The following is a 25,061-nucleotide window of genomic DNA, read 5'->3' on the forward strand; positions in this document are numbered from 1 at the left end:
AGAGAGAGAGAGAGAGAGAGAGGTTAACAAATAAGAAGCCCAGGGCTAGGAATGGATTAACTCTTTTGGAACTGTTAGCCACAGACCACAAAACATTACAAGTTACTGCTAATGTTACAATTGTCCTGCAGAGTTTGACAGTCAGGCCTTATTTCTGAAGACACCATGAAGTTGAGTCATAGAGTTTAGACATATTAAGCTATTGCTGATTTGGAAGATGAATCCCTATTGGCTAGCTTTCATAGTACTGGCGGGTACTATGCATGCATGGTTCCAGAGGAGAAAATTGTCAATCATATCCAGCTGTGAATCTGAGAGCTACAAACAGCACCTGGTCTAGTAAGATATGCTGCGTGGTGCAATAATGGCATGAATATCATCAGAGTCACCAAGCACCCTCTGGTTGGTTTTAAGCCTTACTCCACAAAATGAAATCCACGTCTTGGTACCATTTCTACACCAAGAACCTGTGGCTACAAAGGTCATAGGCTTTAGGGGAGAATCTATTACACTGCTAACTGGACATAGTGTTAAATCTACTCCTAAGAACTTACTGTACCCATAGATTAATACATTTCTCAACCCTCCATGTTTTGGACAGACTTATATTGAGGGTGGGCAAAAAGAAGGGGCAGAATTATGTTGAAAATGTGCTAACTGATTTAAAGTTGCATACATTGTAGTTGCAGACAAATCAGCTACAAACAACATGCTGCAATTACTAAAGAAATTAATTTTCTCACTGAAAAGATAAAAGTTGAGGAAGACACCAGAAGATGAAAAGAGTGCTCACACTCTCAGAATATTAGAATTTACTTTATAAAACAGATACTATTTGAATATGACTTGTAAAGTAGTACAAATTCCTCACTGCCAATGAAATTTCTAGCAGAATGAGAAAAAAAGTTAGAATTCAAAAGGAATATAAATAGCCAAAATAATTCCAAGGAGTGGTATCAGTGCCAACTTACAGTTATGCTACAGGGCCACAGTAGTAAAAACAGAATGGCACTGGCATAATAGAAACACACAATAGAAAGAAGAGAAAAGGGTTCCGAAAATGGCCCCAACCCGATATAGACTCCTTACTTCTAATATAATTTCCAAAAATATGACTTAGTGAAAAGTCAAGCTCTTCAAAAATGTGCAGAGAAAATAGTATGTTAACCTGCATGCTTATGTCTCACACTACATCAAAAATTGGGAGCCCATTCCCTATGGAGGGATACTATTGCAGCCCAGATACAGCAAGGAGGGCCTAGGCCCTCTCCCAAACAATATGACAGACTTTGAAGATCCCTGGTGGAGGGCCTCATTATCCCTGGGGAGGAGTTTGGGGATGGGTTGGGGGGTTGGTGGGGAACATGGGAGGAAGGAAGGGTGAGGGAATGGGGAAGGATGGATATGTAAAAAAGAAAAAAATGCTTGAAATTATAATCTTTTGTGTTTGGGGGAAAAAAAAGAATCCTCTCATTCAAAAAAAAAAAAAAAAAAAAAGTCCTCTATGGACAACCCCAAGTTCTGAATTTGAAGACTGCCTCAGCATTAATACTAAAGGTCTTACATTTATGCAGTAGTCTGACCTTTATAGTTCATTTGAAGTTGGTCAACTATCATCAATATATTGTCATAATCAGGCAGAATGTCATCCTCAGAGGCTGATTGGGATAACTGGTGATCGTCTATGGCATCCAGGTGTTCTACAGCCTACAAAATAAACAATATACTATTGGGAACATCCTCAATGCTTATACTATATGACAAATGTGTCAGTATATTAGCTGTACATCGTTGTGATTAGAATTTCTTGTAGATATGAAGGGAACTGATTTTTCCAAAGATTATCACTGCTTCAATATACATTTCAGTAGATAACAAAAAATTCTAGATCTTTTCACTTCAGTTTTTATAATGTTTTTATTTCACACATATTTTATAATGTATCACTTCCTTTGTAAATTATTTTGAGCAAAAATGCTGTTTTAAATTTACTTTTACAGCCAGGCAGTGGTGGCGCACGCCCTTAGTCCCAGCACTCGGGAGGCAGAGGCAGGCAGGTCTCTGTGAGTTTGAGACCAGTCTGGTCTACAAAAGCTAGTTCCAGGACAGCCTCCAAAGCCACAGAGAAACCCTGTCTCGAAAAACCAAAAAAAAAAAAAATTACTTTTACAGTACCTTATTCTTTTCATCACATATTTTCTCATTCAGCCTACAAAGGAGACAGAAGTGTCTGTTCAGTATTTAAATAAGAAAAGCATAGATAATATTGAAAACTATTATGTTTTTTAGAAAACCCATACATTTGTGATTTATCCTACCCCCAAATTCATAAATTATTTCAAATATGGTAGGCTTCTACAAGGGAGGTCCTGTTAAAACAGAAAGTAACATTAAGGAAAAAAACATTGTCACTAAAATCATTTAGATAATTGAATTATGAACAAACTTTCTGACAGTGAATGCAACAAGAAAATATGATATTACTACTATTGTTTTATGGAAAGTAATATGTCGACTTTTGTTATTATCATTTTTCATAAAAATAAATCTTTATGAATGCTAACCCCAGTTGAAGAATAACACATAAAGCCCCAAAGAAGGTCAATCCTTTCCTAGTGAAGATAGGAGTTAGCTTGTTCAGGACCTCCACTGTCATCTAAATTCAGTTTAATTTCCATGACAATTCTGTAGGCAAATGACAGTATTTTATAAATGAAAGGACTAGGAGAAGGAAGACTAAGGCCCTTCACTAAGTGAAGAGAGACGAAGAACTACAGCCAATAAATGGCTCCTGCAAGGTAGAATCGATTTTTCCAGGGGCAACCTCCCTAGTAGGCTATCCAGTCCTGTAAACACATGTACTGTGCACAACACTAAGCGGACTCAGCAGTATGCATATATGCATGTGACAATAATGTTTATGAAGAAGTCAATTATGAAGAAGTCATGAACTTGAGAAGGTGTTGGGAAACACTGGAGGAGTTGGAGCACGGAGAAGGAAGGGTGGAAGTAATTAAATATAGTACTCATGTATGAAAATCTCAAAAAGGTAAAAAAATTACATTAAAATGGATAATTTGAGGGCACTTTCCACTAAGCAACTATAAGTATACAAAGCTATTGTTTATATTAAAATATGAATTCTATAGTAAGAATAAAAATGAATAAATAGTCTAGTTTACAAACTGAGCTTATTTTAAATATATATGAAAGCACTGTGGAAATATAACAAAATATGTTTACAAAGGAGAATATAATGTATTAGCAGAATCTTGTACTTAGCCAAAATGTCACAATTAGTCTCCTGGGGCTGCATTTAACCATTTATTTGCCTGCAGTTCTTTTCTGTTAACCATTTCTTGTGATGTTGGGGATTTCAACCAAGGGCAGCCCCATATGACCCAAGCACTGTACCACTGAACTATATTCTGACACTTGAAAATACTGTAATTAAAAAAATATTATTCACATTATTCAGTTGTTATCTCTAGCTGATTTTGGACTACTGCAACAGACAATTTAATGCCAGCAAACACTAAAATGTTTACTATCTGATTGTTTACAGAAAAACTATCCCCTGATGGTTTATAACATTGCATGAGTTTCTTCCCTTATTGCTGTGATAAAGACCTAAAGAGTTAGTTAGGGGAAGAAGGGTTTAGGGTTGATAAAGGGTTCATGGCAGCTCCCTTTCTCCCTTCCAGCTCATTGAACAGTGTTGCCTACAGTAATGGCAGGTTTTGGTAACCAATCTATAGAAATGTTCACAAACTGGCCCATAGGTGTTTGTCTATTTGTTGTTGCACATCCTGTCAAGATGACAATATAACTACGACTACCCCATCCTTGTCAATGTGACACCCAAACATGTGACTGTTAAATTAGAATCTTTATTATGTACCCCAAATACCTGATTGTGCAAGTTAAGCTGTGGGTATAAAAGATATTGTGAAACAGACAAGGATACTTGCTACAAATTTATCCTTCAAAAAGTATTTGTCGAGCAGGGTAGTGGTGGCACATATCTTTAATTCCAGCTTATGGGAGGCAAAGGAAAGTGGATCTCTATGAGTTCAAGACCAGCCTGCTCTACAGATCGAATATTAGGACAGGCTCCAAAGCTACAGAGAGAAACCCTGTCTCAAAAAACAAAAAGTACTTGTCAACTTTAGTCAGCAACACTGTCATGGAAAAACATCTTCCTCAGTTCTTACAGCCTTGCCATTATCTTTCTAATAAAACAGGCATCAGTATAGTGGGCAACAATGTTATCTCATTATATTCTTTTGATGTAAGTGCCAGACTGAACATCCAGAGCAAAAGCATGAGATGTGTTAAGCATGAACACTAGGCCAAGTTAGAATTGTTTCTTAAGACAACAGCAATGATGCACTATTAAATATTACCATACTTACCCAACATGCTTTTTTGTTGTAACAGGAAATTGGTGGTTACCAGCCTTCCCAAAATGCCTTTGTATGATGAATTCATGTCTAATACCATTATTAGAAGTGGCAGCAGCAGCTGCATCATCATCTTCCTCATCCTTGGGGGAAGCAGCAGTAGCTGCTGCATCATCTTCCTCATCCTTGGGGGAAGCAGCAGTAGCTGCTGCATCACCATCACCATCATCACCATCATTACCATCATCATCATCATCATCATCATTATCATCACCATCATCATCATAGTAGTCATCATCACCATCATCACCATCATCATCATCATCATCATCATCATCGGTGGTAGCAGCAGGGGCACTAGCAGTGTTGCCATAAGATGGCTTTTCCACTGTGTCTGTCCTGTTGCTGAGTCCTGTCTTCTTTTTTTGTTTAAGCTGTAACAGAAATAAGCTACTAAGGATTCTGACACCTTCTAATAAAAATAGCTTTGTTTTCATCAACTTTTGTCACTTAACCCAGTTCCATTTTCATCATTTTAGTTAACAAGACCTGTTTTGGTGTGTAGTTCAATAGTGTCATTAAAGTATTTTTCATCCCATAGTTTTCTTTTGAATCACTGTTTTCTGTGTAAAATGTTTACTGTCTGTAAGACACATCTGTGTAGGAAGACATGCATGTGTCTGTGACTGTTGTGTGACTTGGTCTATTTGTGAAACTCTAACAACAGGAGCAGGGCCTGTCCCTAATGCTTTGGCTGGCTCTTGGGAGCCTATTCCTCATACTGGGTGGCTTTGCCAAGCTTTAATACAAGGGGAGGAGTTTAGTCTTATTGCAACTTAATATGCCTTGTTTTGTTGCTACCCATAGGAGACCTGTCCCTTTCTGAACGGAAACAAAGGAGGAATGGATGTAGGGAGGGTGTTGAGTGGAGGGGAGTTGGTGGGGGGGATGAGAGGAGAGAAGTGAGGAGAATTGGTCAGGATGTAAAAAAATAGACACCTTTTGGGTTTTCCTAGCAAGATTTCATCTCATGTTATTAAGAGTCAATTTAGAGAATTCAGTATTGTGTGACTCCCATAACAAATGATTGTTTTAACCTGAATTAATATCCCATTTAATATTCTTCTTGGAAGATAAATAGAAAGGCTGAAGATGATCCAGGAATCAAGCGTTTAGAGTTTTCATTCTCCTCTAGCTGATGTGAACAGTTGTATAATATTTTCCATTTTAATAGTCCTTGTTTGATGAATAGTTCCTCCAGCTTTTATACTTGAGGAATGGCTAGCTGTACAGATGTCACCTCTGTCACAATCTGTACTTAATTCTGATTCCTGAGAAAATTTCTTTTTGAAGATGGAATTATAAACATTAGTTTGATTTGAATCTTAATTACATTGTTAAGGTATGTTTAAAAAAACTAAATTTACAACTCACTTAAAATAAAATAAATTTAGCCTTAAGTAATCATGGCCATTGTAAAAGACAAACTAAGAAACTAAATTCATCTTCTAAGCTTCACACTATATTTTTTATCTGCTACCCAAATACTGCCAAACACTCCGGGAAAAAAAAAAGTGAAATTTACCTTAGCCTAAGTCCAAATTAAAATATAAACAGCAATCTTGACTCTTTATAATTTTGAATGAACTTAATTGATTGTGTGAAATTTACCAAAATCAAGTTAAATGACTCTAAAACTATAAAGGCTTCTCCCATAAAATTTTAATATATAGTATCTTTAATTTGTGAGCATTTACAGTGAATTTAAGCCATTTATCCAAAGTTCTATAACTGGTGAATAAGTGAATTTTAAACTAGCTAGGAACCAAAATCAATTCAGCTTCAAAAGAAATCAAATTTCTACATTGTAATTCAAATTGTATGCTATGATAGTCTTTTGTACCAATATGAGCTATCTGTATAAATTCAATCTAATATATTATTATATCTACTCCAGTTAACAGTTAACAGCAGTTGAATAAAAATCCCCAAATTTGTACATTGAAATGAAATATATTAGGATGCCATTCTTTACATCAAAATATCAACTGTCCCTAACTGGAAGGTGTCATTTTCTTATCCTAGATAGCTGAATTAATCTTATGACACAGTTTCCTTTTTTTCCCTTTCTTATTTAAATATTAGAAACAAGCTTCATTTACATGTGAATCCCAGTTCCCTCACACTCCCCTGGCCCCCACCAACCCCCTATCCCATCCCCTTTCTGCTCCCCAGGGAGGGTGAGTCCTTTGATGGGGGATCTTCAAAGTCTGTCATGTCATTTGGAGCTGGGCCTAGACCCTCCCCCGTGTGTCTAGGCTGAGAGATCATCCCTCTATGTGGAGTGGGTTCCCAAAGTCCATTCATGTACTAGGGATAAATAGTGATCCACTACCAGAGGCCCCATAGATTAACCAGACCTCCAAACTGACATCCTCATTCATAAGGTCTGGAACAGTCCTATGTTAGTTTCCCAGCTATCAGTATGGGGTCCATGAGCTCCCCCTTGTAAGGTCAGCTGTTTATAATATAAATGTTGAAGTCAGTCACTGACAAGAAGGAAACACTACATTTTTGATGTTGCAGATACTGAATGTTAATAAGAATTAGCAAAATTTGACCTGATAGGATAATTGCCCAAATGATAAACACAATTTAGTCGCTATCCAATGTTCACAGAGTCCATTAGTAATAAAATCTAAATATGATATTACTTTATCATGGAAGGATATACATATACATAGAATGCAAAAATTCAAAACTTTCCCTTCACTTCAAAGGAAAAACTTCTTAAAACTTTTATGAATATTGTAATTTTATATATATTTCAGCACTTTTCAAATTAAATATTATCTACAAATTCTGCAATGAAGTATAAAATGTTATTTTACTTTGTCTGTGCTACATTATTAAACAAAGTACATTAAATGAGAATTTTAAATTGAAAAATTACACACCAGTGGCTGACTGTTACTGTTGATGTCATCCTTCTTCTGTTCTTCTCTGGATGCCACATATAAGTTTAGTTCTGCTGAAAATCCAAACATTTAAAACAAAGTACAAAGAAAAGTTCAATCGAATGACAGTCTTTATAACAACATATAATTGCAAGATGACTCTGTAGGTAAAGAAAGATACTTGCTGACAGTACTAATGACCTGAGTTTATGCCCAGGACCAACAGAGTGGAAGGAGAGAACTGACTCCTTCAAGTTGCAGTAATGTAGCCCTGTCATCCACGAAAACATACATATACTAAATGAACAACTAAACACATGTAAAACATTAAAAATCAAAGTTTTATTTTCAAAAGAAATTGCTTAAGCCCAGTCTTTACTGCTACTCCCCTTTCCTGGGTACACACTTTTAAACAGATATTGGAGATTACCAAACATATTCGCACTCCACTTGGGCAGACACTATGCTGTATTGCATTCAGAAGTAGAAAGTTATCAGTGAACAAACCCTCAGAGACAACTTTTTGCTTTTGTTTTTTTAAGACAGGGTTTTTCTGTGTAGCCTTAGTTATCCTCAGTTGATCTGGACTCACTCTGTAGATCAGGCTGGCCTCCATCTCACAGAGACCGGCCTTTCTCTGGTTGCTGGGATTAAAGGTGTGCATCACCAGTGACTAGATGGAGACAACATTTTGCACACCACAGAAACATTCAAACGATCCCATACGCCATTTTCTATTTCAGCACTGATACATAAACAATCTGCCTTTTATGTATCAAAAAATGATGTTCTTTTCCCTCCTTTATCTATGACTATGATGTCCCTTCCATCTGAAAATACTTTGTCTATATTTCTAACAAGATTACCTTCCTTTAAGATCCATCCATGGTGGGAAGTTGTCACTGATTGTGGCAATTTTATTCTATTAGAACAAGTATATCTTTTGAGTTCCTTTTGACTTTATCATTTTTTATTGTCCCTATGGTACTTGCAATTTAAACTAGTGTTGCATGCCTACTTCTTTCCTTCCTGAACTGGGAGGGAGCAAGCTTTTCGTATTATTTTCATACACAGGATCATGAATTTCTGCTTTGTTTTCCTAGCACTCCCCACATTTCATGTATTTCTTTCTAATTTTCCTGTTTGCACTGTTCTTCATTATAGCTCAACATTTCTCAGAAGCCTGAATATTTTGAAATTGATCTAAACTGGCATTCCCATTTGAAGCCTATGCTGAATTTGATATCAAAGTTATTAGCATTTGGGTTCTATCTGAACTCACTGTTTGTATAATTAAACTGTTTTCATTGGCTCATGGCATATACTGGTGCTCTTTGAATAATTACTCTACCAAATTGCCTTCAACTAAATAGAGTTCTGACCTTTCTTTTGTCCATTTGCCACCTCTTCTCCTCTGGGATCTGCAATCCTGGGGAAATGGACAATATTCTTCTTCTCTGCATGAGGCTCATGGAGGATCTGTTGAAATCAGAGGAAAGAAAGATCTTAACAAAGATGTCTCATGTGTTACTGGGAAAGATGGCTTAGTTTCTTATTTCAAAGCAGTAACACTGGAAAATAAGGGCTGGTTGTACTGAAACTCCAAACTGAGTAGAGAGCCTCACTAGGTTATCTGTAATTTATATAGCACTGACATTCACTTTCTTGTAGTTGTAGAGTCCTACACAAACCAATCATGTAAGGCTGAAGGACACATACTCATAGGCAGTCTATGTCAACAACAAATAGTTTTGAATATAAAAGTATATGTTGTTTTCCTCAGTAAATTATAATACATATGTTAAAATCTTTTAAAAAATTGCTTAACAGTTTCATATATTAATAAATGATTCCTTTCCCCCTCCTTCCCTTTTCTACTGTATCCCTTATTCCTAACATACTCCCAAGCTTTTTTCCTTTCTTCTATTGTGTGACCCACTGAGTGTAACTAGAGTTACTTGCTTGAGTGTACATAGGAAGCTATTTACTGAAGCAAGTGCTCAGTATATATAAATACATATATCCCAAGTTAGACTACTGAAGAAAATGACAGCCTTTCCTTAACATTTGTTAACTGCCAATAATGACAAGCCTGTCATGGAGGTAACCAACCACTTTTTGGTTGGATTTTGGCTCACTCCTTAGGAAGGTACTCATGTCTGCTCTATCAGCTTGATCAAGAGTTCATAGCTAGAGAGGTAATTTGTCTTAGGGGGAAACCTACTAACCACTGGTTTGCTAAGTGGTCATATTTTTAAAGTGTCTTCTAAATATTTATGCTTATACCCATACAGTAGTGTTACAATGGAGTTTTCACTGAAAAACCTTCTTACTTCACTAGACAATAGTATATACTGAAACCAATGACAGACAAAGTTGCATTGATGTGGTGGTGGTGCCTATATAATCCCTCTCATACCCATATAATCCCTCTCACAGTCAGGGAACATTGTAGAGGAGGAGGCAAGAAGAATGTAAGAAGAAGGAAATGCACCAAAAAGGAATACATTTTTTAAAAGTAGCTTATTAAGCAAGTTCTTAAATGTAATGTAGTGTGATACAGTAATAATAAGTTAGAGGAATTTCAATAAATGAAGCTGAAATAAGATATATATCATGAAATAATATGCCAGATCAAGAATAAAGAAAACATTGTATTAGTTTTTTTTTTTCTGGTGGATAAACACAGGGACAAAATCTTGAGACTCCTAGGAAGATACGGGATTAAATGTGAAGCCTGAGAAGATGCCTTGGTTGAGAAGAAATATTTTTTGTGCAAACATAAACTCCTAATATTGAAATATCAGTAACTTGTAAAAAATATGGTATGGCCATGCATGCCTGTAAATCCAGTGCTATGTGCAGCAGAAACATGAAGACTGTTGGGGTTTGCTGATTCCCAGTGTATATCTACATTCAGCAGGAGACATTTTGTCAAGGGGGTAGCAGACTTGACAGCCCAGGACTCCTGAGGTCCTCCTCTGCCATCCTATTGGTTCCCTGTGTGCATGGTGGCACATACATATGAACATATACAACAACACACATACATCTCTCTTACATACACTCCCATACATAAAATCCTAAATATTGATAGATAAATAAGAACAATATTTTAATAAAATGAAAAAATGTTAAAAATATATATGTATGGGGTTAACTTAAAACAATGGCATGAAAATATTAGATATAGTACAGATGTGTTAGGAAGACCTTCAAAAAAGATACCAAACCGTAGTAAGAATGGAAGCTTTTTATGTATGTTTACCTTTTGTCAAGTGTTACAATCATACTGGTCTTAATTTGTCATTTTCTTATGTAGTTTTTACAAGAGAAAGGTGACTGGGACAAGATTTTTCTCATTCTTGTTTGCAGGTCTCTCCAGAATGCAAAGATTTAAATGAAATATTGTGACCCTCTGTTTCCCTCGGCTCAATGTATCATTCTCCTAGATACTGGTGTGGCTGATATCCACTAATACACAGCTTAAATCTTGTACATTTATTTGCCCTGATCACAGAATTTTATTCCCATTTCAAAATAAGAGGAACTACAAACTTCATTGAGGCTTTTTGTCCTAGCACCCTGTGTCTTCTTCATAGTAAACGTGCCATGTGACTTACAAGTGTCTGCACCTGACTGATTACTCTGGCTTGTCACCATGTCACAGACCCACACCCAGAATACTCACTGTATAGATTCTATCACAGAGTGAATATGCAATAGAAGAAGAAGAAGATTATTCAATATCAAAATGTTTCATCATCTTCAGGAGCATCCCAAGCAGAGTTAGAATATGTGTCCATAGCATATATCTACTAAATATTTCTTAAAAATGAGAAATCCGTGTACCAAATACATCAATATATGCTATCTATGCCAAGTCTATGGATTGTCTATGAAATGCACAATACTTTTATATTTGCCAGTTTACATCATTGAAATAAACATAAGTTAGAAAGCTACCTTTTATATGTTCACCCCAAAATGCCCCATAAGCAAATTTTCCTGTATGTTAATAAGCACCCCATGTGAGTCTACTTTTTACATCAATGGACACATAAAAGTCATATACAGGTCATAAAGACAGGATTCAACTTTTAAGTTTGGAAATACTGAATGGTAATCTGAAATAGAAATATTTTTGACTGACTAGGAATGAACATCCTTTAATGCTAACCCACCAATATCTTCTTTATAATTTCAAATGCTAGTAGCTGGGATGATACTTTTGTTGGTAAAGAATGAGGACTTGAGTAAGCACCCACATAAATAAGCCAAGCATGGCGGCATGTTTCTACTTTTGAATCCTGGGAGCATTCTAGGCAATTGATGCGATCATGTTCAGTTGTAGACCTTGCCTCCATAAATGCAGTATAGAGCAACAGGACAAGGACTCACACATTGACCTCTAAACTCTGCAAACATGTGCATGTGCACTTGACACAATTCTGTATTCTCTCGTTTCACCTCACCTCTTCTTTCTCTCTCTCCCCCCACATCCATCCATCCACCACAAGATAAAACACTAAAGTTTAAAATACTTGTTTATATTTTAACCATTGAGCATGTTACTGCATTTATACAATCAGGTGCTCAGGTAATTTTCAGGAAGAAATTTGGCAAAAAATGGAAAGATGATATTTAGCTCCAAACACATGCAGACTCTAAGAATATTTTAAGAATAATAATAGGTCAAAATATTTTAATGCTAAGTATTAAAATATGATCAATTTTCCTAGTAGATAACCTGATATGTAATTTTATTTGCATATGCTATCTTATTAAAACATTCAATTTAAATTATTACCTACCAATGATTGAATACTTTCACCGCTATCACACTTTCTTTCATCTTCTGTTGATGTCACTGCTTTACATGGACCTGTTGACAAACGTGCACACTTAAGTAAAATAAATTAAAACTAAATGGCAGATAAGATTAATGTATTTTATTGAAATATAAATAATTAAAACTGGCTATAAGCACCACATTTTTTATTTTTATAAATTTTAAGTTCAATTATACTTAATGTTTAGTTGAATATTTAATTTTTTACAAGATGTTTTTATTTGCCATCAGTTTTCCAAAGTATTTGACTGGATGGACACTCACTAGAACTGAAGAGGTTAAAATAATGCAAGTTGTAAGAAGATAATGTGGAATGACTTCATGAATAGGTAGAAAAACAATGAAATTTGGTTATGGTATGATAATATTTATTTCTATTTCTTTTCAAAATCGTTAAAATTTTTATTTTTATTCCATAAATGTGAACTGTAAGATTTTATTTTTATTTATGGCTGCATGTATGGGTCTGTCTGAGAGTATGCCATGTATGTATGGGTGCCTATTGAGACCAGTCATGACTGCAGCGTCAATCCTATTATGTATTACTACAAGTGAACACCATTGTCCACTGACATGTATTGGTTCTTTATTATTACTTCAGTGGTTATTTATAAAATGTAGATCTTACCATTCATTACTGTGGTTGCCATATTTTGTCTTCTTTGTTCTGTAGTGACAGCTAAATTAATCACATCCTGTTTCTGTGGAAGATGCTCAGAGACAATCGGCTAAAATTAATAAAAATAAATTTTAAGAAATATCCTTACAAGTTCTAGAAATAGTTGAGTTGTTCATTTCAACAGCTGCTAGCCTTATTCTTTTTTGTTTGTTTGTTTGTTTGCTTGCTTGCTTTTGTTTCTGTTTTTATTTTGAGTTGGGTTTTTCTCTTTGTAGCTTTGTAGACCAGGCTGGCCTCAAACTCACAGAGATCTACCTGCCTCTGCCTCCAGAGTGCTGGGATTAAAGGTTTATGCCATCATTGTCCGGTCACTAGACATGTTCTTAATGGGAGCACTAGTTCCCATTCCATTTAGAGAGAACCTCATGTATATTATCAAAATAAATCTTACGTTAACCATTATATGGTCACTTATTTAAAAAAAAAAAAAAGCAAACAAGTATAGAAACCCAGAAGAAACATTTAAATAGAAAAGTGATTGCCAACACATGCCAACTAATAAAGAAACATTGAAGATTATTTATGTTGATAATTTAAAAATTAAAGCATTGCACACACAAAGCACTAATAAATAGTCACAATTTGGTATTTAAATAAAAATATTTTAGTTCCATATGATTCTTAGAATATTTCTAGAGTTCTCATATATTTAAAACAAAATAGCATCTTCATTCTGTTACCAAGTATCTTTCTGAAAGTTACTTAAACCTCAGTATGTGTCATAAAGAATTCAAATCAAAATAGACTTTCCTGAGTATGTCTAACAGAAGAAAATAACAAAGAATGAGAACCTTCAAGTAAAATATTTGACATACCAATGACTGAACTTTTTCCTGGCCATCATGTTTTCTCTGTTTCTCTCTTGATGTCACTTTTTTCCCCAGTTCTGCTGATAAATAGATGCATTTAAGTAAAATTAGCCAAGATATAGTGATGAGTTGACCATGCTCTAGTGGAAAGTCATGTATCAAGAGTGACTGGGCAGCATAAATTGGTCTTTTGATAGGTTTAAAAAAATACTCAAAACTGGGTGGGTGGGGAATGGGATGGATCTGGGACGAGTAGGGCAAAGAGAATGAATATGATCAAAATACTTTGCTTCTCAGAGAAAGAATAAAATAGTTCCCTAGAGACTAGTATGTAAAAATTGCCCATGGTTATACATACATAGACATAGCGTGTGGTGGAAGAACAAATAGTAGCAGGATATGTGTAATCATCAGTAGATGGGTTCATTTATGACAAAAGTTAAAACAAGACTCTGCCTTAAAATTAAAGACAGCTTCCAGAAATAATGAGGACTGAAAACTGTCAATTTCCTATTAGTACAAATTGAATTGTTACTAAATGAGTAAATGTATAACATGTGGGACCCAGGAAGACTAGCCTCCAACCATTACTCAAAACGCTGTATGAAATGTGTTGAGAAACAAAATGAGAAATGTGTTCAACTTCACCAAGTGTGAAGCTTAGTTTCTTCTGTCACATCACTGTGTGGTTGTAACATGATTAGATAATTTATCTCAGATCTCCCCTTCTTGTGTGTCAGGAGATCCAGATGAAGATCAGGAGGTCTGGGAATTAAAAAGCACATTGGTAAAGCATGGGCGTTTTGTGTGCGTGCAATGTTGAAACAAATAGACTAGAAGATTGGACATCATCTAGGCATATTACATTGATTGCTTACATCTTCCTAAGTATTCACATGTAAACTCCAAAAAAAATTATTTTTGCCTACAGAGAAACCCTGTATCAAAAAATTAAAAAAATTTGCTCTTCATTTCATTGCAGCTTTTCTTCCCCCTTATGGTAGTTTGAATGCAATCGGCCCCCATAAGCTCATAAGGTGTGGCACTATTAGCAGGTGTGGTTTTGCTGCAATAGGTATGCCCTTATTGGAGGTAGTGTGTCACTGTGGGGTGGCTTTGAGGTCTCATAGATATTCAAGCCATGCCCAGTGTCCCAGATCACTTCCTGTTGCCTGCAGATCAAGATGTAGGACTCTTAGCTCTCTTTCCAGCACCATGTCTGCCTGCATGCTGCTGTGTCGTACCATGATGGTAATGGACTAATCCCCGAAAGTGTAAGCTACTCCATTAAATGTTTTTTTTCTTTTTAAGAGTTGCCATGGTCATAGTGTCTCCTTAAAGCAATAGAAATTCTAACTAAGACACACCTAGAAACAACCCGGAATCTAAATCAATAGACATTCCTTTGGTTCTGTTGTACTTCAAGTTATATAATGGGTCTTTTATATAGATCTCTGATAACTGCCCTGCACAGTATATGGTTGGCTAAATAGAAACCTCTTGACCATCCAAGGAAAAATCCAGAAACCAGGAGCTGGTAAATCATAATATGAAATCTACCATGGCCCTCTTCATATGATAATCAAATTTGAGTCTCTATGGTCAATATGTGATCTCATAATGCTACCCAATTTAACTTTCTTTGAATCTAGTATTTTTCCTTAAACCTCATGTTCTCAATTTTATTTATTCATTTCCCCCTTTTCAGAACTAGTCTTCTTCATCATATTCATAACATTAAGTGACAGGAAAATAATAAATTTCTAAGTGTTTTTCTTTTATGTAGCCATGATGTACTTGACTAACTGCCCTGTGGCTTTCTCTTTTCCAGTTCCCTTATTTTGACCCTTATGATACACTCCTGAGAAATAATCCTGTTAGACACTAATTAATGTTCACAGATGACTTATAACATTGGTCAACAGGTTGAGATATTACAATTCTTAATTTCTTCCCCGAAGCACAGAAGAGAGGACAGTGGGAAACATGGCAGCCACTTTGCTGACAACACTACATATTGGAAGATCAATTATCTTCTCTGAATTTTATAGTAGCCTATCTTCATTTTCTGAAGTATTTCACTATTCTAATAGAATCAAATACACACTTCTTCCCTGTTTACTTTTTTTCCCCTCGTACTTGATAATTTTCTCATCCCCTTTCTTCCTTATGCTCTGTGAGGCCTTACTACTCTTCCAATACCTTGTAATTTATTGAGCAGTTAGACTGCTTCAGTGGTACACTCCATTTCACATTTGCAGAACATGTATTAGACATTATTTGTATAGCCACTTAATGTACTGAATGAGAGCTCTACACAAATATCTTTATTCCCTGGTATTGTTTTGATTTATGTAAATATTCATTCTAAGGGCTACACATAAAGATTTTACCGTTCATTTCTAGACTAGTATTATCTTCTTCTCTTTGATCCACTGTTTTGGCTAAGTGACCCTGATCCTCTTTTGTTGAAAGAGATGCAGAGACAATCTGAAAATTTAATATTAAAAATGAGTTGAATATCCTTCTCTATTCTAGGAAGATCAGAGTTATACATTGCAAAGCAGTGAGATGGCCAAAGAAGGGAAGCACTTCATCAGAATCCACACTTTGAGCAAAAAACTTTAGGCATGCTATCTAATTGCATTCCAACTGTTTTCTTCACGTGGCTGTTGACAGTATAAATCAGCATGAAGGGCACCATAGATATGAGTAGTTGTCAAAAATATGGCAAAAAGATACATTTAAGATTATTTGTTACTAGTATAAAAGGGAAAATACATACTTATGTAATACACAAATGTATGACAAAATTCATTTGTAGTTTGTCAGATTAAAATCACCACACCATATATGTTAAACTCTCAACTACAGCCAAAGAACTTACAATTTAATGATGCATTAATTGGGTCATTTAATTAACCATGTAGAAAGACTCATAGAAGTCTAGTATCACTGTCAAAAATATTAGTAAAAACACATTTCTCACTTTGTATGCTGATGGTAAGACAACAATACCTTATTATTGTCATAGAAATGCTAATTAAAATATAGAGTGTGGTATTAAATCACCAAATGTAAAACAATTCTTATCAATACAATTGACACAATTATACTTTGGAAATTAAATAATTGTGACCAATTATTTTATAAGAAAATTGCACATGTAATTTTACTGTCTTATGATTTCTAGCTAGAAAATAAAACAGTATTAGATAAACATCTCCCATTTAAATTTACATACCAAAGACAGAACTTTTTCATTCTTCTCACTCCTCCTAGGCTCTTCTGTGGATGCCACTGTTTTATTTGAAGCTGATGAGAAATGAAGATACTTAACCAATTTTAACTGCAATGCTGCAATGCAATAAATCATACTGACAAAGTAACACATAAAATAAATAGAAAAGTCTAGATGTAATTAAATTAAAATTTAAGATTTATTTTCCCCCAAAACACTTTCAAGTACTCTAAATCTCTAGTATAAGCTTTAGCATTTCATGAGATACTTGTGATCATGCAAGACTTAAATATTATCCCTTGGGACAGACATGAGAATGCGCCAGGTTCAGAGAATTGAAGTATTTTATGTATTCACCTAGAAATTAGTAAACTCAACACAGAAAAAGAAACACTGAGACACAAATTTTTAAAACACCACTGAATTATTCACATTCACATTGTACAATATCATAACTTCTGTCAATTTTGTTCATCATATGTAAATACAAATATATATATCTCTTTTCTGGCATCCTTATTTTCCTTGTGAAGACTGACAGCTATGGGAAATCTCCATCTTTGGATATGTTTTTCTGGGACTATCAGCAACCCTATTTTGAGTTCTTTATCAGTATCCCTTCTGAACATTAATATTTTAACTATTTTATAGTGTAGCTAATGGATTAGAGACATGCTTTTTTCTTTCTTTCCTTTTTTAATTTAAGGTAGAAACAAGCCTGTTTTACATGTCAGTCCCAGTTCCCTCTCCCTCCCCTCCTCCTCCGACCCCACCAACTCCCTATCCCATACATTTTCTGCTCCCCAGGGAGGGTGAGACCTTCAATTGGGGAGTCTTCAAAGTCTGTCATACCGTTTGAAGCAGGGCCTAGACCCTCCCCTGTGGAGACACAGTCTTAAACCATCTTTGTATTAAAAGAAGTCAAGTTTCACCTAGGAATTGTTTACTAAAATTCCACTAAATTCTAGAGACCAGGTTTATATGCAGTCAATAAGAGGATTCAGGGATGGATTTCCATCAAGTAAGTCTGGATTGAGACACAACAGTGAGGTTGGGAGCATAGAAGGGTAAAAATGGGAAAACGAGAAAGAGAACAGACACAGGTGGAAAGAATGGTTATTTTAAAACATATGAATTAGAGAGGAGAGTTGATGCTAGTGTAGGGTTACAAAAACAAACAAACAAACAAACAAAAACCTAAGACAGATGAACAATTAACATCTAAGAGGCCAAATTCAAGTTTCTAAAGCATTATAAATAACTTACAAATACTTAGAGATTGATAGTTTAAAGTATCTTGCGACCATACTGTAATCAATGTGATGTGGTAGAAGAGAAATGTTAGCACAATATACCTACATGTCACAGGGTACATTTTGTGACAATAATTGAAAGTAAAGTGATACAGGCTTGAATTTAGAGAAGTTTTCCAGAAGTGCTCAGCCCTCAAATTGGCAATGTAAAATGAATCCTTACTAAGTTTGTCAGTGTATAAACCTGGAAACCCGAAAGACCCCACACTGCTGGTCATCTGAAAAAGCATGTGAAATTATTTAACGGGTGCACAAACACAGTATGCTAACCCTCACCAAATGTGCTCAGTTCCTTGTCTCACAGCTTTTGTCCTATATAACACACTTAGGTTCTTTGTTTAGGATGTCACATTTCTCCAGCGGAAGGGCCTACTGGAGAATTACAAGGCAGTCTGAGGATTTAACAACCATTCATTAAACAGACACTGCATGCTCTTGTTCATAATGTTGAAAACTAAAAATATAGCTTGCAGAGAAAATAGATCTCAGTAAACATGGCATGCTCAATGGTATCCACTTCCCCAGTGACTATCCACAAACTTTGGGAAAGCCTCACTTGTTGTTAACTAGCCAGTGGGAATCCCTAAGAGGTACAGAGCTTCCCAGGTGTAGGGTGCAGAGAAACATGGGTAGAAATCTCTAAGACAAAGATTAAATTTTACACACTTTTTCTCTGTAGTGTGTTAACCTTGCCTTTTGAATACTTTTGCCAACAAGGACATGTAAGTTATTAATATCAAAGCCTTGTCTTGGATTTGAGGGGCCAAATAATGAGGAATAAGCACATGGTAAATGTTTACCACTTCTTGCCTCAGTTATTGTTAGTCCAAAGTACCTGGCTGACATCTTTTTCCAGCCATCTTTTCTAATGCTTGCTTTAGATATGAATATTCTATTTCCATAATGGGCTGTAGGGCTATTGACAAAAAATGTAATGATCAACCTTTATTTCATAGGTCATGGAGTTAACCATAGAAACAGCAATCTAAAAAATGTTACCTTGAACTCAACAGGAGATTCTTTTTGAAATATTAAAAAAAGAGGTATATGATCAATTACATATAAAGAAACATAGCAGGATTTCACAAATATCTACTAGGAAATGGAGTTCTAGTGGTTAACCTGGGAGATTATAAACTGCTTAGATTTGGGTCATCAGGAATGTATGTTTTGGTACCTTCAGTGTCCTCAGGCTAGGAAAGCAAAATGACAGAAATCCTAGTAAGAAAATTCAGGACAAAGTCTTCTTTTTCCTTTTTCTTTTTTTTCCAAGACAGGGTTTCTCTGTGTAATCATCCTGGCTGTCTGGAACTAACTCTGTAGACCAGGATAGGCTTGAACTCAGAGTTCTGCCTGCCTCTACCTCCTAAGTGTAGGGTTTAAAGGCATGCACCACCATCTACGCATGCATGCAAACATAGGTCTGCATGATAAAGCAGAACAATGCTTAGTGCCTACCCAAAAGTAAGAAAGAGAAAAGGAATGGACACACTTATTTGTAAAGACATTAAAAATATACAGGGTCTCCTGGTATTGGTGGCACAGGTCTTTAATCCCAGGACTTGGAAGGCAAAAGCAAGCTGATCTTTGTAAGATAAAGGCCAGCCTACTCTACAGATCCAGTGCCAGCACAGTCTCCAAAACTACACAGAGAAACCCTGTCTCAAACAAAAACAAAAACAAAAACAAAAAAACCAAAACCACTCCAAAATCAGGGTCTCACTATTTGACCATGGCTGACCTGGAACCCATTATATAGCTCAGACTGATAATGAATTCACATTTCTGCCTTCTGCATCCTAGGATTAAAGACATACACCACTATGCTGTGGTGTTTGTACTTCCTTTCAATGGTTAAACACTAGATGTTTTCCCTTTCCTGACCGTTCTTTGCCTAATTGACTAAAGACTTTTTATTAGTTTTGTTGTCTCTAGTATTTTATACTCTCCATTAGTTATGATTTTGTTGCCATAACAAAATCCCTGGTAGGAAACAACTTGATGAAGAAAGGGTTTCTTCTGAGTTAGTTTGAAGGCGGACATTCTGTCATGCTTCAGATGGTTTGAAGAAGGAGCATGATGTAGACTGGCTACATTGATCCTCAGGCAAGAAGTGGAGCAAAAACAGCAAGCATGGCTAGGATGTACAAATATCATGGTGTGCCACCACTAATGAGCATCCTACTGATGGGTGCACAGCTTTCCCAAAGAGCCCACCCAGAGTGACAGTTCACAGATGCCTACAGAGCACACTTCATCCTCAAACCAGAGTATTACACTCTAACCTCGACAGGATGTCAAGGTGCAAAATGCATTCTTTCTAATTCCTGAACTCTTCAGTGTCATTATCAGTCTTAATACTTCTCAAAAGCCCATAGTCTCTTCTGAGACTCAATGAGATCACTAAAGTGAGCCACTGTACAATCAGAAACACACGTGGCATATCTGTAACACATAAATGACACAGAGTAAATACACCCTTTCTCAAGGATGGGGGGAGGCTAAAGCATCCACAGGACTGCTCTGTGGAGGAGCACAGATCATGTCCCACCAGGAGGGAGAATGGCCCAAGCTGACGACCACTGCCATTACAAGATGGTGCTGAGAGGAAGCCACAGAGGCGAGACTACAAGTATTTACTAAGAAAAACAATTGGCTGCAGAAAATCACACTAGATGAGGTCATCACACTAGCAGACCTTGCCCCAAAAGGGATAGGACACTAGATATTTACTAAGAATACCTTTAAAGGACAAGCTCTCCTGATCAGATTGGGAACATGGGAGGAGGGAACTAGGAGAATGAGAAGGGGAGAAGAGGGGTAGGGAGGACATGAGGGAGCAGGAAGGTTGAGTTGGGGGAAGAATAGAGGAGAGCAAGATAAGAGATACCATAACAGAGGGAGACATTATAGGTTTAAAGAGAAATCAGACACAACGGAAATGTCTGGAGATCTACAAGGATGACACCAACTAACGATCTAAGCAACAGAGGAGAGGCTACCTTAAAGGCCCTCCCCTGATAATGAGATTGATGACTAACTTATATGTCATCCTAGAGCCTTCATCCAGCAGCTGATGGAAGTAGATGCAGACACCCATAGCTAATTACTGAACTGAACTGGAATCCAGTTGCAGAGAAGGAGTGATGAGCAAAGGGGTCCAGACCAGGCTGGTGAAACCCACAGAAACAGCTGACCTGAACAAGGGGGAGCTCTTGGTCCTCAGACTGATAGCTGGGAAACCAGCATGGGACTGATCCAGACCCTGTGAACGTGGGTGTCAGTGAGGAGGCCTGGGAAATCTATGGGGCCTCTTGTAATAGATCAGTACTTATCCCTAGCATAGGAATGGACTTTGGGAGCCCATTCCACATAGAGGGATATTCCCTGAGCCTAGACACATGGGGAAGGGCCTAGGCACTTTCCCAAAGGATATGACAGACTCTGAAGACCCCCTATGGAAGGCTTCACCCTCCCTGGGGAGCAGAAAGGATATGGGGTAGGTAGGGTATTAGTTGGGGGTGGGCCGGGGAGGTGGGGGAACTGGGATTGACATGTAAAACAATCTTGTTTCTAATTTAAATAAAAATGGAGAAAAAAGAGAAGAGAATGTGGGGGGAAAAAGAATACCTTTAAAATTATTGAGTAGTACTTTTCCCACCCTGTGGTTTTTTACTTTAAGAGAGCTTTACTGTTAAACAATAAATGAGATCTTGCTTGATTTGACTCCCTGTTGCCTCCAATTATCTCTGGGTTTGTGGGAGGCGCTGCGGGACTGGTGAACAGTGCTCTCTACCTTCTCCAACCTTGACCCAGGGGGCCCCCAGAGACCCCCAGCAATGCTCAAATCAAAGCATAGATAAAACTCAGAAGAAAAAGAATTAAATCCTGCAGCTCTGTGTTGGGCTTGTAGGGCTCAGGATAGATTCTTCTGGGAATCCTTGGGGCTTAGATAAGATCTGGAGCCTGCAGTATACACTTACCTCTCTCTGCCTGGCTGAACTCCACGCACTCAGTTTTTATTAACAGATGTCTAACAGTTCTGGCATCTCCAACATTCTGAAGTCTCAATTGAAACTTAGGTTTCACCCTCTTAGTTTCACACAATGGCTACTCCTGGTCACCACACATGGGCTTCTTGCTTTTCACAAATGGCTTGTCCTTAGTTCCTCAGTGGATTTATGGAACCATGGTGAAAAACTCTGTTGCCCAGTCAGCCCATATTGAATATTTCATAACTGCAAAGTTAATATGTAAACTAGTAAACTCTGCCACCAAGTTCTGCTGCCAGCTCTGGATAGAACCTGGTCCTCTAGCACCACATGGGGCAGTCTCAGTGTCCTGTCCCTGTGGAGACACCTTTGAGGAATTAAAATCTGTAACATCCTGAGTTAAAGCACTCTTTCAAAACAATTTGTGTTTTCACAAATTGGAGCTTTGATAGGTTGGCTTTAGGGCACCAGTCCTATTGTCACTATAGATGGGACATTTTACTAATAATTATAGAGCTAAGTTCAGTATGTAACATGGCTGGAACATTAACCTTGTTGGAATGTTTTTCCTCAAAAAAAATGCACATTTAAACATCCTCTTCATTTCCAATTTGCTGATCTTTTTCACCATAGACTTTGACAAGACTGATAATAGTAAAGTCATAAGAAGAATATTAGCCTGATTTGCAATCTCACCTGCCAAACACCCTGGTTAACCCATTGCTGTTAAAATCCAGAATCATTGGATTTCCTAAGACAAGGGCAGAAATCAGTTTGAGCCTTTGCAAGATTATAACCTCAATGGCCAGTAGTCCAGGTCTCTATGAAATAATTTCTCACTCTTGAAATATCATAAGCTGGTCATACAGAATCTACATTTCTCTAGGCCTTATGATCATCCAATATTCATTATGAAGGCTTGGATACAACTGTCAGGAACATGGCTAGTCCAAAGTTTTAAGGTTTTCTACATTCCTCTTGCAAACCAATTCCAAATGCCCCCAACTGCATGGAAAGACTGATAACAGCAAATGCCCCCATGTCTCTGTACTGATTTTGTGTATGAGTTAATTTTCTCACTCCTGTAATAAACAGTATCTGATAAAAAGCAACTAAAGGGCCTTTCTGCTGACCAACACAGGAACTAGGTGTTTTGGATTTATTGTTGGTGGTGTCATTGCGTGTGGATTTCACCCTCCTGTTTCTTTTTGTGTTTGGTAAAATTAGATTATCTATTGCCAGTGTTTTTGTGAATGTAGTTATGTTTGTTGGGTTGGAGTTTTCCTTCCAGAACCTTCTGTAGTGCTGAATTTGTGGATATGTATTGTTTAAATCTATTTTTGTCATGGAATATCTTGTTTTCTCCATCTATAGTGATTGAAAGTTTTGCTGGGTACAGTAGTCTGGGTTGACATCCATGCTCCCTTAGTGCTTGTATGGTATCTATCCAAAACCTTCTGGCTTTCAGAGTTTCCATTGAAACTACATTCACAAAAACACTGGCAATAGATAATCTAATTTTACCAAACACAAAAAGAAACAGGAGGGTGAAATCCACACGCAATGACACCACCAACAATAAATCCAAAACAAAGAAGAACCAATGAACAATGGACATTAATGTCCCTAAATGTCAATGGTCTTAACTTACCCATAAAAAGATATAGGCTAACAGAATGGATGCGAAGACAGAATCCATCCTTCTGCTGTTTACAAGAAACACACCTCAATTTCAAAGACAGGCGATACCTCAGAGTAAAAGGATGAGAAAAAATTTTCCAATCAAATGGGCTCAAGAAACAAGCTGGTGTAGCAATCCTAATATCTAAGAAATTAGACTTTAAACTAAAAGCAATCAAAAGAGATGATGAAGGGCAATTCATACTCATCACAGGAAAAGTCCATCAAGATGAAGTCTCAATCCTGAACATCTATGCCCCAAATATGAAGGCACCCACATTTGTAAAAGAAACATTACTAAAGCTCAAACCACACAAAAAACCACACACACTTATAGTAGGAGACTTCAACACCCCCTTTACACCACTAGACAGGACCACCAGACAGAACTTAACAAAGAAACAAAGGATCTGATAGAAGTTATGACCCAACTGGGTTTAACAGATATCTATACAACATTCCATCCAAACACAAAAGAATATACCTTCTCAGCGCCACATGGAACCTTCTCAAAAATTGACCACATAGTTGGCAGCAAAGCAAACCTCCACAGTTACAAAAGAATTGAAATAACCCCCTGTATCTTATCAGACCACCATGCATTAAAGGTAGAATTCAACAGCAATACGAATTGTAGAAAACCTACATTTGTGTGGAAAATGAATAACACCCAACTGCACCATTCCTGGGTTGAGGAAGAAATAAAAAAAGAAATTAAAGACTTCCTAGAATTTAATGAGAATGTAGACACAACATACCCAAACTTATGGGATACTCTGAAAGCAGTGCTAAGAGGGAAGTTCATAGCACTAAGTGCCCACATGAAGAAACTGGAGGAAAGTCACATTAGAGAATTGACAGAACAACTGAAAGCTTTAGAGCAAAAATGAAGCAAACACACCAAGGAGGAGTAGACACCAGGAAATAATCAATCTGAGAGCTGAAACCAACAAAGTAGAAACTAGGAAAACAGTACAAAGAATCAATGAAACAAAGAGTTGGTTCTTTGAGAAGATCAATAAGATAGACAAACCTCTAGCCAAACTAACCAAAAGGCAGAGAGAGAGCATGCTAATTAACAAAATCAGAAATGAAAAGGGGGATATAACAACGGACACTGAGGAAATCCAGAGAA

The 25,061-nt window shown here is 36.7% G+C and overlaps 1 protein-coding gene across 1 annotated transcript in view; it reads right to left on the minus strand.

The window, feature by feature from the left end:
- LOC100758324 (ankyrin repeat domain-containing protein 26) overlaps positions 1 to 25,061 on the minus strand; it is a 75,330-nt gene that overhangs the window by 19,140 nt on the left and 31,129 nt on the right. The window contains exons 7-9 of the mRNA XM_035447070.1: positions 4,416 to 4,611; positions 2,176 to 2,209; positions 1,584 to 1,707 (exon numbers count right to left, since the gene is read on the minus strand). Coding sequence (XP_035302961.1) covers positions 1,584 to 1,707; positions 2,176 to 2,209; positions 4,416 to 4,611 — 354 coding nt within the window. The remainder of the gene's footprint in view (positions 1 to 1,583; positions 1,708 to 2,175; positions 2,210 to 4,415; positions 4,612 to 25,061) is intronic.

This window comes from Cricetulus griseus, chromosome 6 (assembly GCF_003668045.3).
Source record: "Cricetulus griseus strain 17A/GY chromosome 6, alternate assembly CriGri-PICRH-1.0, whole genome shotgun sequence".
Taxonomy (NCBI): Eukaryota; Metazoa; Chordata; class Mammalia; order Rodentia; family Cricetidae; genus Cricetulus; species Cricetulus griseus.